The sequence below is a fragment of the Dromaius novaehollandiae genome, chromosome 1 (genome assembly GCF_036370855.1).
Source record: "Dromaius novaehollandiae isolate bDroNov1 chromosome 1, bDroNov1.hap1, whole genome shotgun sequence".
In the NCBI taxonomy this organism is placed as follows: Eukaryota; Metazoa; Chordata; class Aves; order Casuariiformes; family Dromaiidae; genus Dromaius; species Dromaius novaehollandiae.
Genome location: NC_088098.1, coordinates 189,968,210 through 189,985,147, shown reverse-complemented (window position 1 = coordinate 189,985,147; position 16,938 = coordinate 189,968,210). Strand labels below are relative to the sequence as shown.

The 16,938-nt window shown below is 37.7% G+C and overlaps 3 protein-coding genes across 8 annotated transcripts in view; 2 read left to right on the top strand and 1 right to left on the bottom strand.

Annotated features, from left to right (window-relative positions):
- NEK5 (NIMA related kinase 5) overlaps positions 1–11,110 on the top strand; it is a 29,349-nt gene extending 18,239 nt beyond the window's left edge. For 3 of the 5 annotated variants that reach the window (XM_026108505.2, XM_064504890.1, XM_064504893.1), the window contains 8 exons: positions 658–741; positions 830–934; positions 2,895–2,975; positions 5,523–5,646; positions 5,847–5,978; positions 7,067–7,204; positions 8,767–8,884; positions 9,329–11,110. In XM_026108505.2, the coding sequence (XP_025964290.2) occupies positions 658–741; positions 830–934; positions 2,895–2,975; positions 5,523–5,646; positions 5,847–5,978; positions 7,067–7,204; positions 8,767–8,884; positions 9,329–9,581 (1,035 nt within the window). In that variant the 3' untranslated portion in view covers positions 9,582–11,110. The remainder of the gene's footprint in view (positions 1–657; positions 742–829; positions 935–2,894; positions 2,976–5,522; positions 5,647–5,846; positions 5,979–7,066; positions 7,205–8,766; positions 8,885–9,328) is intronic. The other 2 variants (XM_064504891.1, XM_064504892.1) reach the window with 2 other exon arrangements.
- Positions 11,111–11,337: 227 nt separating this feature from the next.
- On the bottom strand, positions 11,338–16,936 carry ALG11 (ALG11 alpha-1,2-mannosyltransferase). The gene is made up of 4 exons (XM_026108509.2): positions 16,794–16,936; positions 15,319–15,552; positions 13,775–14,706; positions 11,338–11,659 (listed from the first exon to the last, which is right to left on the bottom strand). Exons 1-4 carry the CDS (start codon positions 16,919–16,921, stop codon positions 11,388–11,390), a joined length of 1,566 nt encoding a protein of 521 aa, XP_025964294.2. The 5' UTR covers positions 16,922–16,936; the 3' UTR covers positions 11,338–11,387.
- The window catches only part of ATP7B (ATPase copper transporting beta), a 45,721-nt gene continuing 44,973 nt past the window's right edge, over positions 16,191–16,938 (top strand). For both annotated transcript variants that reach the window (XM_064504888.1, XM_064504887.1), the window contains exon 1: positions 16,191–16,470. The gene's annotated coding sequence lies outside the window, so the exon portion shown is untranslated. The remainder of the gene's footprint in view (positions 16,471–16,938) is intronic.

Sequence of the window (16,938 nt, the reverse complement as noted above, 5' to 3'; positions counted from 1 at the left end):
ACCTAAAGGTCAGACTTGGAAGTAAGAACATACTTATCATATACAGATTCTTCAGAGACTATTGCTGTTCAGAAGTGAGATTTTACAGAGCCTTGTAATATGGACAAATTTGGATAGACTTTCGTAGGAACAGTAAAAGAGAGGTCCTTAACACAGAGGTTATCTTCTGGCCAAATTTGAAATTTTTGCTTCAAAGCATAGGGATGATGAAACTTCTCCACAAAAAAATCACTAGGTTTTGTTTCATTTTGTGGAGAACATTACCATAGAATAAACAATTTATAAATTTTTTTCCTCCTACTTACTTAACCTAATTTCTAGTCCTTGAGTTTCACATCCCAACCTTACAGTCCTTACTCAGCCAGTCCTTAGGCTGTTCTTGGAACTGTTTTGGATATAATTCTAAAGAAGATGCAGAATGAAACAGACAGTCTCGAAAACTTCAAAAGGGTTAAAGTCTGGAAGAGTAGTAACTCCAAAAATGTCCTGTAATGGGAAGTATCAAACAATCTTTAAAATTGTCCTTTAAAAAAGGACACTGATCCTTTTTTCTCATATGTACACAGTTGTATATCCATAGAATATTTTTGTTCAACTAGTGTTATTTCTGTATGTATTTCTAATACAAACACATTCTACTTTGCTGTTTTTTCTTAGAAGTACCTCAAACAATTAGAAAAGATTCGGAAAGAATACCATAGTGATCTAAAAGAACTCAGATTCAGAGCAGGTGTACTCCAGGTAACAAAGCTCAAACATAAACACAGTCTTTAAAGCTAGTACACTTACATAGTAATTGAAATGAACATTTTATAAACATGTCTTTTAGGAGAATCCAAAAATACAAGGTAAAACCTATCTTGTGAAGCAAGGGAAAGCTGAGGACCAGTTTGAAACCAGGGATACATCTGCGACAAGAGAACAATCAGTTCAGGTATCAGTACTGTCTTCTAGTCTAGACAGTACTTGTAGAGTAACTATATAGAATAGTGCAAGTCCCGTACGGTTTTTTATTCACTCTCTGTGGTAATTCTGAAAAGCAGTGAATTTTAAATCTAACTTGATGCTAGCACTCTATATGAAAATCTCCCTAAGCTCCTTTCATGAATAGCCTGGGAAGTTTATTCAGTTGTGTCCTGATCTGTTTTGGTAACTGTCTTTCACCTGTGTGTATTAGGATATACTTTTACTTAATACCTCTTTTCAAAAGTATGCTTCTTTTCCTTGCTTTGTGAGCAAACTATTGAAGAAGCCAGTCGTAGTGACAGATCTTCATAAGAATTCTGTGTCGAAGACAGTAATTCGTGACAGAATTACTGCACAGCACAGAGTGGAACATGAATGTGATTCTTGTAAGGAAGATGCTATGTGGGGAGTATTTTAGAATGCAGTTTAATGTGGATTCCTTCCTTAAACAGAAATTTGGAAAAAGCAGGAGTAAGAGGTAGAGCCAAAGGCTTCCAGTTACAGGAATCCTCCACTTCTTTCTCATTAAATCCTGCCAAAGCAGCCACTGGAATGGAGCTTCAGAACTGTTCCACTTTTACTTTGCAGTATTGGCATGGTGAAGACCAGATGAGGTTGCCAGACCACGCGGAGTTCTGCAGCAACAAGTCCATTGTGTGTGATGGGTTCTGGGAAGGTGTAGTCCTTAGTGAATAAGTGTATAATGATATTCTTTTCCAAGTGAAAAGAATGAAAGCCTCAACTTGTTAAAATGAATTTCAGTGTGCAAATTGCCAGTTCATTCTGAGGGGAAGACAGCCCTGATCTCACTGCTGGGCTTCTTCAGTCAGGATTTGCCTCATTTAGCATAGGACTTACTGCATTGTTCAGCAGTGCAGTGCTGATAGGCAGACTTTCACATAAATCTGTGACAGACGCTGCTACCCTCTAGCAGCTGGTACTTGGGTCAAACCTGCCAATATTAGTAGGATTCTCTCCAGTGATTTTCATGGATTCTGGATGAGGCTTTTCTAAAATGAATTCACACAGCACTTGACTGGATAAACTAAATTATGGGCAACTGGGACAGAAATGATATTCCTAGTGTTTTACTGGGAAATGCATGATGACAAAAAAAGAAACAGTAGACTTTGCGCCTGCTTGCTGTCACCTTAGTTCATGCGCACTCTATTCTTCTAAGGAACTGCTTAGATGTTTAAAAAAAGTAAAATCTGTGAATTGTGGTTTCATCTGAGGTCGAGGACATGCCCTAATAGCTACAGCTCACTGAAGGAATTACACACAATTCTTATTTATTTTGCTTTTATCTGATGTAGACCTATGTTCTAACATAGGACAAAGGAATATGATTAAATAAATTTAATATGATTGATAATATATATCATTAAATATAATAATAATGTAACAATAATTATATTATATTGTAATATGATGTATAATATAATATTATAATAATTAAATAACTTCTAGGTGTTAGCAGAAAACAAGATATTATGAAACACAGTTAGACTTTCTACAGGTATAGGTTTCCATTATAATTTTGACTTTCATCACTTCCAATTTTTGCCAGAACGAGATTCAGTCTGAATCATCTTACATATGATCATCTAAGAGAAAAGAGATGTTATTTGTTTCTTGACACAGTACTGTCTCCAAACTCCAAACACAGACTTGCAAAAAATCAGAGGTTTGCACTTTATGAAAGGTATCCTACATTTTCCTTTTGCCAAATATGCTGGAATTGTAATGTCTTTTACTATTAGAGTCTAAATAACAATAAAGCAATGAATGGAATATTCTTACAGGCATATACACAAGGAAATCAGTGACTACATTGACTACTTAAATAAGTCTTTTTTTACAGGTTTTATACCTATTCTGATTCCAAGGAATGCATTCTAAAGTTGGGGATGTTTTCTTCCCTCCAGGATGTGGAAGAAAACTTTAAACAAGTCAGGCTCCAGGATTTGCAGGACCAAAAAGTCTTAGAAAAGAAACATAATGCAAAGGTATCTGTGTTCATTTCTATATTTCTTCCATTTTCTTGTTTCATCTGTTTGTTTCAAATGGTCCTATTATGCCACAATAGCTCTGGAGATCAGGTTGTTTGAGAGTCAATTAAGAGTGCTGGTCTACTGTTTGTGAAAAGTTTCTATGGGAAGATAGGATGACCAAGAGAAGAAATGTACAGCAGAGCTTTTCTGATAATTTGAGGCTCTCTTTAGATATTCTCAGATAGTGATCGTCCCCACCTACTTAGCTTTGTATCAAGCTGCGTTAGTAGTGTACAGAAAAATTCTTGCTGACTCTAAGTTTAAGAGAAGCCAAGTCAGGCTGTTTTTTTCTTCGTATTTTCTTGTAAATCATTATTCTCTACAATGCATTTTAAGTTGTAGAGGGGGGTGGGAATGTATTCAGTGGAAATACACATAAGACATCAGGAAAGATTCTGACTAAAAGATCATTTGGACCAGTGAGTGTTGGAATGAAGCTCTTTTGTGAAATATTGCACTGAAGCAATATTCAGATTTAGACTGGACAGTCTAGTTAAGAAACAACAGTTAAGAACCCACTCTGCATTGCAAAGATTTGAATTAAATGATCATCTAAGACAGCTTTTCTTAAAATCACTGATATTCCAGCCTTGTGTAGTGGATTTAATCATTTTAAAATATCCACAAACTATACTTCTGAGAAATCTATTTTTGTCTAATTTGTTCAGCTGTAATCTTTAAATGGAAGAAAAATCTTGTTAAATAGAATTGTTTTCTTAATAGAAGGATTGTAGTTCCATATAAACTGTACATTTTAATTAAATGTTTTTGTTAAATAGAATATTTTAGTAGGTATGTAAAATTTCTTTAGGGAGGAGTGAAGTTTGAAATTAATTTAGACGTATGTATTCCTGAGGAAGTCAGCATTCAAGAAGCAGAGGTAGGCTACAGTTATATTCAAAGCCTGTACATTAGTAATCTGAAAACAAGACAGTAGCTCCATGATTTAAGGTTTTACTGTTTCAATTACCATCCTCCTTTACTTTTGTTATAATGAAGCTCCCCGTTGAAGCTTTGTTGACCTATAGTATGTATCTCACCTTCTGCAAGAGGGTAATTGCTTAGAATAAAATTGGATGGCATATGGATCAATCTTTCACATGATAAAGGATGAAGGTGTGTAGCTATTTTAGTTCTGTAGAAGTTTGGGGTGGTGAGAGGAACACATCTGAAAAATGAGTTAGCTTGCGAATGCCAAATTTGAATTGTAAATTGTTTTAGTACATTTGTTTGAGTATTATTTGAAATGATAATGGCCACTTTTGCAATTACTAGCTACACTGGTTTTGAAAATGTGGTTATTTCATGAAAATCAGAAGTTACAATATTTTTATAAAACTTACTTAATACTTAACTCAGCAAAATTCTTGTCACTTTAGACATGCCAGGAAACTCTGTCTGTGACTCAGTCCATACAGAAATTCCTGTGAGGTCTCAGTTGTGTTTGGAGCTTATGCATGCAACAGACCAAAGCAAACACCTGAGACCAGTACTGTTTCTCAGTGTAAACACTACACAAGTCCAAGTTCAGAACCTGAGTCTTCTCAGGTCCTCCTTTCTGGGCCTGCTTCATTTTCAGAATAGGCCAAAACTGATGAATGACCATGGCCAACATGCACATAGGGTTTATAAGATCAGTAGGAGCAGAGTTAATAGAACTGTAGAATAATAAAGTCAGTGGAATCACAAAGAAATGGGCCTGCAATTCAACTTTCTGCCTAGTATAGTTTCTAAGGAGAACCTGATAATCTAATCATGGTTTAGAAAGGGTATTTTCACCTGAGAGGAATGTTCCTCTGGCAAGACACACATGCTTGTTATTCTAAACTATTTTCTAAGCCAACTGCCTATTACATTTTTTGTTTTGTTTTCATTCATGTGTCATCCTCTTTGGCTTGCATAAGTCTTTTTCTGTCCTTTTTGGGGAAGGGTTGGGCTGTCTTACAAGCAACTATATAGCAAGATCTCTATCCATTCTTTGCTTGACATACTTTCCCCCCACAAATAATACTAAAAGTTGAGCCTGATTCATTGTAGTGCTCTTTTAATATTACATTAGCACAGTTCTATTTCTTTTCAGTAATATTATATCATAAAGCAAGAATGACATTGTGATAAACAGGTGTTATTTAGACAAAGTAGAAGTGAGACTACAGACAACGTAATATTAAAATGAGAATATTTATAGCCAGTCAACATGTAATAGCTAGCTATTAATCCAAGATTTTTATTAGCATATTAGGATGTTTAAAGTATTTCTAATAGCAACATTGGAAAGTAGAATTTCTTTCCAGAATATATGTACTTAACTTATTCAGCACTATTTTGTTATTTTGTTGTTTCACTTCTCTGCAGAGTCCCAGGCAGCCCTGTGATACATAAATCACAATGTGTGTTTTGAGTCCTAGTGTTTCACTTTTGCTACCTGCCTATGCATACATGAGAATGGTTGTAAAGTTACTGTCCCATATTTCGTTTCTAAGAAATTTACTGTTGTTTCAGGTACTAGATAAACTCAGTGATACTTTAACTTTTGTGGATGGTGAGAATCTTAAGGAGAAATTGGTGGAAGTTTATGAAGATCATACAGACAGGGCTTTGGAAGAACTAGCTGGATGCCAAACAGGTATTACATAGAGAAATGCAAAGGCAAGTGACTATATTTGTCCTGAAAATTAGTTAGGAGTTAGTTAAGTTCAATAATTTCAGGCTATAGCAAGTTTATCTGATGAGCTAAGATTTTATGACAGAGTCAATGTTATAATCACACTGAAACCTGTTTTAAAAAAACTGAAATAACTCTGCCTCTCCTTTTCTTCTTGTTAGAGTCCAGTGATGTAGGTGATACCAAAGAAAACAGAAAACATTGGCAAGCTGGAACCCCTCAGATGCTCCTGAATGTTTTAGCTGATACTGATGTTACATCTGTATCCCCTACTATGACTGAAAATGAACTTGGTAAGAATGTATTATATTTTTCAGTGAATGAAGATAGGAATGGCTAGAATTCAACCAGACTAGTTACAGACCTTTGCCAAGACAGTGCCATACTTGAATGCTCACAGGATCTGATGGGCTTTTAATCGCAGGACTTCATACTAACTGAGGTTATCCTACGTGTTAAACAAAAGAATGCAATTGTCATACCTGGAGATATGGATACCTGGAGATATGGCTCATAAATATAAAGAGAGGTTGACCAATGTTGCATTATATGAATTACAGTGTGCTGGGTGAACAAGAGCTGAAAATGCCAGCCCATGCAACTGTCAACCAACTGATCGACATGACTTTATTTAGCCTTGAGTTGATGACACACAAGAACTGAACACCATCCAAGAACGCTCCACACAGTGGTGTTGCTACAGTCACAGGGGCTGCTCTACCCTCACACAAGTGTGGCTGTGGTGATGCTCCTTTTCAGAACAGGTTAATTGCTACGTTTCTCAGAGTACCATAGCATATATTCCCAGTGAGCCAAGTACCTCCAGTGACTGATTGTTCCAAAAGAAGGACTCTCACAGTATTCCCCCAATACCCCATATACTCAGAAACATCCTGGAGAGTTTGCATGGACAATCAGGACAAAGCAGAGTATTATGTTAGCATTCCACTTCTTGGTCCCTCATTCTGCCTTAGATGGAGTGCAGGGCGCAGCAGAAACCGGAACTTCTGTTCAGCCCTAAGAAACCAGCATATCTGAAACCAAGAACCACTCAGTGAAATTGCAGCTGTCTATTGCAGTCAGGCCTAATTAGCAGTTATTTGAGCATTAGAATCAGTGTTAGAAATTTTTAGTGGCAATAAAAATATTTAGTGGCCAGTAGTCCAAACTATTTTTTATCTACAGTATCAACCAGATCAAATACTTGCGAAAAAAGTTTTCAGAAGGGAAAAAAAGTTCCACAAGGAAAAAGTCATCAAGTTTCAGGATTACCCAAAAGGAATAAATCAGTGTTAAAATTAAAAAGTCTGAACATGACAAAAGAAGACAGTGCCAAGCCACAGGCACGCTTTATTGACCTGAGAACCTTCCTGTTCTTTAGTTGACCATGTTATTCTGCCTGAAGACACCCCAGAAAACAAGAAGCAGTGGAAAAAAACAGCACCAAGGACACTCCTGAATATCTTAGCAAAAACAGAACTGTCTAATGACTCCTTTATTCAGCTTGAAGAGGAAATAGGTAGGATATTTGTTATTGTAAATTCTACAAGTTTTTCTTTGTTATATTATTTCTTCTACCATTGAAGAGGACTTGTGACTAGAACCAAAATTTTGAAGCAGTTGTCAAAGTAGAAAAACAAGGGCAGCCTCTATCTTGTAGCAGTGAAAGAAGCTTCTTTCAGCATGTTAACTGGGTTCCTGCCATTTTCAATTGCAGGAAAAAGGGGGAAGCTCTACTTATCAGCTGTTACTTCATATAGAATATTTTCATTTACTTGGGTAGATGGAGGCAAGCCACTACCAGCACATTAGAAGAAAACATAACCCTGCAACTGCTGAGACTGAAGAACCCTGTAAAAACATTTATACAAATACATGTATTTATATAGAACAGCTATAAACTATAGTACACGATGGCTTAAACTGCAGTGGTGACACCTTTTTACAACATCATCCATGGTGATACAGCCGACACTGAAATTAATTCCAACTTACTTATACTGCAACACATTTTCCTGAAATAACACATGATGTTTTAAAAACTATATTTACTTTGAGTCAAAGTGCATTTTAAGCATTGGCTAACATGCAAAGCAAGAGTATTGCCCATAGAAAAATGCAATAAATGTAACCTGAAATTGTGTTTTTATGCACTACTGCCAATCTACTGAATGTTTAACTAGATAATAGGCCTTTTAAGCCAGCTAAATTGTACTGCCAGATACTAACATTTTTAAAGGACTGTGAGAAATATCTTTCATTTGCAGTTATGCAGTTAGTGTTCCTCTACTATTATGCCTCATATACATGTTTTCTCATAGTATAACAAGGTCTTTTAAAACCACCCCATCCTGAAGACTAAACAAGGACTAGCTTTACAGCTTATGCTTAAGGAAAAGGAAATCAAACCACACTTTATTAATGTCAGTAGTTCATAGGGCTAATGGAAGAATAAGGTCACACAAGTATTCTAACTGCTATTGTTTTTATCAGTTACATTTATTAAAATATTTTGAAAGCATTCTCTTAATACTCAGTTCTGTTCTGCTACTCAAGCTGATATTGTGGAGCATATAGTTACCTGGACTGACAGATTTCTGTTGAAATGCAGAATTCAACCTTTACATAGTAAGATAGCAACTCTTATATCATTGTTTTCTCACCTTTCAGGTTTGGGTTGCCCCTTAGTCTCTGAAAGTGAACATTCTTAGAGAATTACGGCCACATCCAAGCAGTAATTTTCAAACAGTCCCTAACCTTTCCCACTGAAAATGCAGAACCCTGTATCGGAAACTTAAGCATACTAACAACAGATTCCCTTTCTCGCTTACTTTTTACAGCCCTTTGGTTATAATCTACAAACACTCTGAGCAGAAGTTGACTAAACTTGAACTGACTTCAGTCAGTTGACTACTGACTAAAACATTTGTGATCAAGAATAACAGAATTAAGCATGATATTTACATTGTTGTAATTTATACAAAAAAATCAAGCATTTACTTATTTATTTGCTATTAATTTATAAACACTTTTATAGTTTATTTAATATATAAATAAAGGAACATTTCTTTCCCTTTCCAGAAGGGACATTATTAACCTCGTTGCCTCCAGAAGAAAACAAGGAAGATGATTCAGAAACATACTCTGCTGTTGACACTGATGAAGGCAGACTTGAGCCAAGATCAGACGATGACGACACGTAAGTCAAGCATACCAAAAGAAATCCATGCAACTGAACAGTTTTCATGAAACGGCAGGTTGCATTGCCTAAGGCTTTTCCTCTCTGTCCTTTTAAATTCATAAATCAAGAAAACTTACTAGTTTTACAGTCTGGTAATTTAGCTTTTAATTCTAATAATTTAATAAATAATTTAATTTAGTATTTTAAATGCCAATGCTGACATTAAAAATATGATGCAGAAGGATTACTGTGGCTTTTGCAACTCCTGCTCCGTGACCTTACACATTAAGGGAAGCAATCTGATGGAGAAAGGAAATGTTTCTTCAAACAGCTTACAATTTGTGTCTAGCTTCTGTATTTTTTACAAAGTATTTTTGAAAGCAAAAATCTCAAAGGTTTTGAAACTAAAAAAGCTTGTAGTAGAGCTGTTTAATGAATATAATTTTCTTGTTTAATTTACAGAAATTTTGAAGATTCTGAAGATGAACTGAGACATGGGTTGGAGGGATCCCTAGAAAAACTGGTAACTTCACCAGCAGAGAGAACCATAGAGTTTCCCATCCCTTCAATCAATAAAGGTCAAACAGATGAAGAAAAGATGAGCTTACCTACCAAACTACTTAGAAAATCTGAGAAGGATTCAGAAAATAACCCTGGGCCATTTAGTGTTGACACGTATAATGAAAAAGGCAAGCAGGAAGCAACAGCTACCTAGAGTACTAGAGTAATTACTGTTTCAAAACTTTAGTTTGCTTGAAACTTTAGCCACATCAGTAGCAAGATTTAAAAACAGACATCTGACATTAAATGACAAATGACATTAAATCAGTTGCTTTTCAACACTGCTAAACACTCAATTAAAATTAATAGAGGGTTGGTGTCATTCCTGTCTAAAAGAAAAAAAAAATCAGGCTACTTATTCAGATGCCTACATGTTGAAAAATCCTATCCAGACTGAAATGAATTTTCATCTTTATTATTCTAAACTACTCTGGACATCTCTGACAACACTGACTTTAGTAAATTTCTGATTATATGCTCTTTTCGATCATTTTTGTACCATTTAAGAAAGTGTCCCAGTCAGTATATTCGTATTTTCCTTCTCAAATTCCTGTTTTAAGAAGCTTTTCCAGCTTTTCATTGTCTTTGTGTTGCCAATATAGCTTTATAATCCTCATGTTTAATTTACACAGTACTTGCTGTACATAGTATCACCAACTACTCAGCAGTTTTATATAGTAGCAGTAGTAGTGTTTATTAGCACCAAGAGAACTTCATTCCCAAATTCCTAGTAGGTTCTTCCAACCATATTTTTTCATATACAAAATTTCATATAACCTAGATAAAGTTAAATAGAGGGGAAAAAGACATTTTAACTCTGATTTCAGTAGCTTTTTGCACTTCTCTTTATACTGCTTTGTTGGCTCAGAAAAGGCTATACATTTTTCCACTTTTGACAAAAAAACAGTCTACTCTTTTAACTATTTGTTCACTTTGTTTTCAATTTAATAATAAGCAGTAGTTTACAGTTGGAAAGTTTATATTTGTGTATCATTTAAACCTGTCCTCTAATCTAGAGCCTCCTTTTCCTTAGGAATAGGAAAATTTTCAATAGAGAAGAATTGCAAAAATACTGTTGTCATATAGTAGGACAGGAGAAAATAATGTAAGTAGCATATACAAGTGAAGTTATTACACATATTAAAATGCAAACTAGCAAATACCATATGATTAACCTAGAGCAATCACTGTAGTTAACACTAATGAAATCTCCATTTAAGCCCCATTTGAGAAACAGCTACCTACATGTTCTGTTCTTCATTAAAAAATGCAAGCAAAAGAATCCTAAAAATGAATGCATTTTCTTTTCATACTGTTAGAAAGTACTTAACTGTACCAATGGAAGAAGTCTATTTATGGATACAAGTACCTGTAGACACATTGTGTGTTTCTGGAAGGATTCTGCACATTATTAGAAAATTAAAGTTTTCATCAGAAATAAAAGGGAACATATCTTATGCATTAGAAGATCAAGAAGAACCACAGTTAAAACCCTGCAGAACAGAATTTTGTCACTCAGTGGGGGACAGCAAATTAAAAATGTGATAAAGATTCTGGAAAAAAATCTGGATATGAAAGCTATCACACAAAAGTGTTAATTTTAAAAAGTGTGACGGTGGGTGAAGAGGCATGAAATGGGTGGGGACTGACTGAAGGCAAAATAAATATTCAATAAATAAAAGATCTTCCAGGTGTACTTCTATTTGCCAGGAAAACACTGTGAATTCAGATGGTTTTGTAGTGCACTGTATTGTCACACAGTCAACACAGAAAAATTTCAGCAGCATTTCTTCTCCAGTAAAAGAAATCTCTATTACATACAGCAGATATCCTGACAGAAAGAAAAAAATCTTTCTGAATAGGACCATATAGGGATCATAGATTACACTATATTTACAGGAGACATATGGTCCAATATAAAAACTTAACTTTATTCATATACAATTTTATTCATATACATTTACTTAAATAATGGCGCCACAGATAATAGAAATGTCTCTTCAAAATGCTGGTCAGAAAATCTGTGCACAGATTGACGAGCATTTTCTCTGATCTCTAACCTTTTTTCAGGAGACAAAGAGAGGATATATGCCATAGTCTCAGCATAACTGTCCTCATTTTCTGCTAGGAAGCCTGTAATATGTCCTTCATAGGGTACCACAATATCTAATTTGGGGCCTCCAGAATTGTGAGCCAGGATAACCGTGCCAGCTGCCATACATTCAACTACGCCTGAAAAAGATACAAAACATGCTGATATGAATGTGTAGATCACATACTTTGCATTTCAGCAACGAACTGGAAATTTAAAACTTTCACCCCATCTCCTCAGTAGTACAAGCCATCTTTGTTACTACAGATTTGAGTTCTAGCTCAGTTTGAAAAATACAGACTAAAGGGTCTTATAACAAAAGCAAAACAAATTCAGATTTCTCAGTCCTAAAGACTTAAATTGTATTTTCCACTAAACATGTACAATTGAAATTAAAAATCAAATATAACTGATTAAGTTGTTGTTCTTCTAACATACTTGATTTACCTAAGATAGATGATATGGTGATAAAATGGTAAATGTTGAAAGGAACATAAAGATAGGTTAGCCCTGTGACAGAACACTCATAGCCTGCCTGAAAACAAGGACCTGATTTTATGGTTTAGTGGCAGCTGCAAAAAATTAAAAATTAGAGCTGAACATGACTGTGTATTCAGTTTCTCATTCAGACTGAAGATTTTTAACATTTAGAAAGACATTCTGAGAGAAAAGCTGACTGTGGTCATAGTCTTTCAATCAGATGATATTCAATCAGATGTTCAGTATTTTGCAGATGAACTAATCTTTATAGGTTTTTGACAATTCTGCAAGACAAACCAAGTAAATTGGTATTGCTGAATCTATATTTTTGACTATAAAAAGTTTTAATGAAAAATCAGTGATGGCAGGAATCTGAGAGATAATAAGCTTTCCTTAGCCAAAAGCTGCATGATGACAACAGCATACAGCACATGGATCAACTCCATCTCTCCTCCATGGTTCCAAAACAGACCTCAGACATCATTTAATTACTGATTTTCCTCAGTTCCGATTTGATTTTTAAAAGTTCCATTAGCTCGAAAATTGCCAGCTATAAATAATGCTGCAAAATTTTGGAACATGTTTTCTAAAGGCAAAAAGCCAGTGGAGTTGAATGTGAAATCATGCTGAAATTTAGAATCACAGTATAATTATATCACTTACATTTTTTTGAAAATAAACTATATTTTATGGAGGCAAAAATATGAGAAATCATTATTTCCAGTTTGAGGCAGTTGCTTCTGAGAGATGATTCAGAGTCAATTTTTTTATACCAATTTCCTACGGAATATAAGCTACTTCAAGTATTTACTTAATTTATATTCTAATAAAGTCTTAAGTCATTAACTGGAGCTTGGTCACATTATATCCAGGTATTGCATCCATCTGGCCACTGACTAACCCATTGTACATTTATGGTACACGGCAATCTTACATTCCCTTTCAAAGTTAGGAAAACTCAACTAATCCCAATAAACCATGCCTGATATCTTAATTTCATATGACAGCACATTTCACACCAGGTCCCAACTCCTCTGGGATTCAGGTCCACACTAAGGAAAGCGATTGAAGGGCTTGGTTTAGTTGTCTTAACATAGGTGTCTAGTGCAGCGGGATGACCTAGGGAACCTGGTCGCATTCACATGGTGCTTACAAATACGAAACAGAACCAGTTGGAGACACACTGCTCTGAAACAGCAGCTGGTCCCAGTGAAATACACCAGACATGGCAGTTGAAGCAGATGAATCATGCTCAAAATCTCCACACGTGGATGTCTACATGTCAGCTAAGCATCTAGGCTCCCACTACAGTCAACAAAGTCAAGAGAGCACAATTTAAGTTGCTTAAACATTAAGTACCTAGCACCATTTGAGGCACTGTAGGGTACTGAAGACATCTGTGTGAAGCTGGCAGATATAATGGCCTTGCATAGTGACAGCTGGAGGTCAGTCAGAGCATCCTAGGGCAGCACAGATGACACTAGCTGTCTTTTTAGGTCATGAAAATTGAGCCTATAATTAATAAAGTCTGGAAAGTCCACAGTGATTCTGCTTGTGCTACAGTAACACCTAGCGGCTAGTCATCTGAACTGGTTTGCAGGCTTCACCTCAGCTAGATTGCCGCTGACAAGAATGGGAGTTGAACACTTGCTTGACATGCAGACCTCTACGCTTAGATGCTTACACTGAGGAGTCTGAATCATGAACTGAAGCTTTGCACAAACTGTATTCTAACCACTAGGAGATACAGCTTAAAATTCAGAAAAGATACTGACCGATCCCAAAGTGTTCATTCCACATCGTGTGCAGGCCAATGGTGGCCTCGGCCAGGTGCTTCTTTAGCTCCTCAAATGGAATGTTTATTCTGAACGTCACATCCTTACTAACTCCTAGCTCTTCACAAAGACGTTTAAGGCTATTTACACGCTCTTCATCTTGCTGGTTACGACAGCCTCCAATTAAGATAAGCTTTAATGACGGCTGCTGCCCCAGTCTCTTCTTTTTCAGCAATTTAGCAAAGGCTCTGATTTGCAAAGGATGGTCTTTTTCAGGCCTGAACTGGCTGACAGAAACAACGGAATATTCAGCAGTGCTCTTTTGCTCTTCCAGTGGAATATCCAAGAAGGTCTGAACATCGCACGGTGGGTACACAACGCTAGTGCGAGCGCCAGCTCTCCAGAGGGAAAGGATGTGATTTAGTGTCCAAGAAGAATTAACCATAATCACATCACTGCAAGAACCAACCAATCCATACATAAAGGCAAACAAGTAGTAGTAGACAAGTTTAAATTTGCTGAAAAGAGGATTCTTTGTAATGAACGCTGCATTGTTAAATCTGGTATCTTGATTCCTAACTACAGAAAGCATGTCGGTGCTGATGGTGGGATAATGAACATAGCATCCAACACGACAACCTCCTAAATATTTAAAGAGCGGAAGGGTGAAGGCATAGCCCATTGAGTCAATATAAATATCAGGAACACACTTTAGAAGAGCTTCCCAAGCAAGAAACACAGACCCTAAACTTTGTCCCAGCAAAGTGAAGTAAGGGTAAAGACGAGCTTCCACGAGATACCGTTTTTCTAGAAATACAAACTTCACAGGATGAGATAATTTAACATTGAATCTTCTGAAAGCACCTTCCATTATGTCTTCTCCAGTGACATCTCTATCACCAGTATAAACAATGCACATTATATTTTTGTACCTGAAAGAATAAAGAAAAAGAATTTCACACATTCTTCTCTTCAAATTCTGTATCATAAATCTAAAATTTTATCCATCTCAACATTACCCAAAGAGCGAGAACAATTGTCTGGCCTGTCTCTGAAATGATTTTGAGTTAACTGAACTGATTCTATGAATTCTTGTCCTTAAACTACCTTATACACAGGATGAGTGAAATGCAGAAAGACTGCGCAAGCCAGTGGATGTGCCAATGTTAAATCCCCTTTAGATATTAACTTACTTTGTCTCGTGCAATGAGAGACAAGTGTCAAGATTAGGTCATCAGTTGTCCACTGATGAGTTCTGCCCATATCAGTACTGCAAAACGGATGGGGAAGGATAGGTAATGGTCAAGGAGAAAAAGATGAGATGATATGTGCAACCGCTATGCAGAAGCCAGAGAAGGAGGGAACAAGGTCTGGAGCAAGGAATGATGCAGAAAGGTGGAACCCGGTGAGACCCAGATGTAAAGAAATTAAGAACCTGTAGATTAATGATACCTATTTAAATACACAAAATTCCAAAATGCGCATAAATAATGCCTTCAGAAGGTGACACTGAAATATGATATTTGATAAACATATGTGCTTACTTTTTCTGTAGTGTTCTTATGGCACACCACAAGACTCTCTCCCCTCCACCACCTGCATTGCAATATGGGTGAAAAAATGCAATCACAAATGGCTGCTTCCCATCTTTTCCTGCTGAGGTCAACTGTTTTTTCCTTTGTTGTATCCAGAGCCGTATTCCCCACAGTAGCACGAACAAGCAGACACACAAAATTCCGCTTAGAAATAATGCAGGGACTAACAGTGAGCACAACAATCTGAAACAAGCAGGAAAATTTAAAATATAAAATTGCTTTAAAGAAATACTATATATGAAATGTATATAGAAGGGCTTACAGGTAGAACTAAAGGGAGCTAGACAATTTATTGAGTTCTCTTAATCTCAGAAATCATCAGTATCAGTGCTTCATTTGAACAATTATGGAAAATAAAATTGCTATTTTACATGGTTTACCCAAAGATGGTGGTTGTTTATTTTTTTCTCCTGTTGGCTCTCAATCATTTATTATAGTCTATTCACACTGCAGATGCAAATTCCCAAGCTGTTTCTATGCCAGCTTCGGTCGAGTAATATTATTTGCTCAAGCACCACATGAATACACACAGGTTACCTTCAAAACCAGCTTGGCTCCAAAAGCAGCCCTGCTTTTTGCCTGGAGCCCAAGGTATGCCCTGCTGTACACACATTCGAGGAGGAATCATTACCAGACTGGCACAGCATGACCAGTGAAGAGATTTCCAAATAGATTTGCAAGAGCCTCCTTCAGCCCAGTCTACTGCTGTCCTGCTGCAGCGCGGCCTGCCATAGCGCAGAGCTGCTTGGGTTAACCTGTACTGCACTACCAGCACTTGCACTTTCCACTAACCCCGCCCTCCAGCACCCTGAGAAATGAAGGTCTGAGCAACCGTTTTTATGGTTCCAGGTCTCCGAAGTGCTCTCTAAACCTTGTGCTCCCTTTGATCCCCCCGCCTTCGAGGCCTCCCCCCACACAACTCCCCTAACCAGGCATGGCGCTGGGGGCGGGGGGGGGTATCTCAAATGAGTCTTTTCTTGGTCTATACAGCTTCAAACGCAACAGCGCTCGATTTCTGATGCCGTGCTACACATCACTGTCAGCGTCTTTCACTCGATACGAGGGGCTTGCTCACAGCAGCTTAAGCATCGCGACGGACACGTAAGGCTGCGAAACGCTACTTCATTTTCGGGTTGAAGAGGCCGAAAAACGGCCACTACCCTGAGGCCTAAGGAGCAGCGATGGGAGCGGGTCGCCACGAGCGCCAACGGCCGCGGGGCGGGGCCGGGGGCACGCGGCGGGGGGGGGGGGGGGGAACAGGGCCACGCGCCGCGCCACGTGACCCCCCCCAGCGGCGCTGCCCGGCGCGGGTGGGGCCGGGACCGCGGCTGGGCGCGGGGCCGTAGGCGCTCGCTCTCCCTTCCCGCTCTGCCGCCGGGACGCGCCGCCGCCGCCGGACAGTACCGCCCTCGCGCCCCCAGTACCTGATGAGCCCACACAGACACAACCCTCCCGCCACCATCTTGCACAAAGCCGCCTCGCCTTTCCGCCGGAAGGCATCACCTGCCGCCGCGGCGGGGGCGGGACTAGCAGGGCAGCGGCCTTTTCTCATTGGCTCCTGCCAGAGAT

Coding starts and splice junctions, on each gene's coding strand:
- ALG11 (XM_026108509.2), bottom strand. CDS start 16,921: ATGAGAAAAGGCCGCTGCCCTGCTAGTCCCGCCCCCGCCGCGGCGGCA. Junction 15,553..16,793: donor TGTCTGTGTGGGCTCATCAG/GTACTGGGGGCG, acceptor TGCTTGTTTCAG/ATTGTTGTGCTCACTGTTAG. Junction 14,707..15,318: donor ATAAGAACACTACAGAAAAA/GTAAGCACATAT, acceptor TTATTCTTTCAG/GTACAAAAATATAATGTGCA.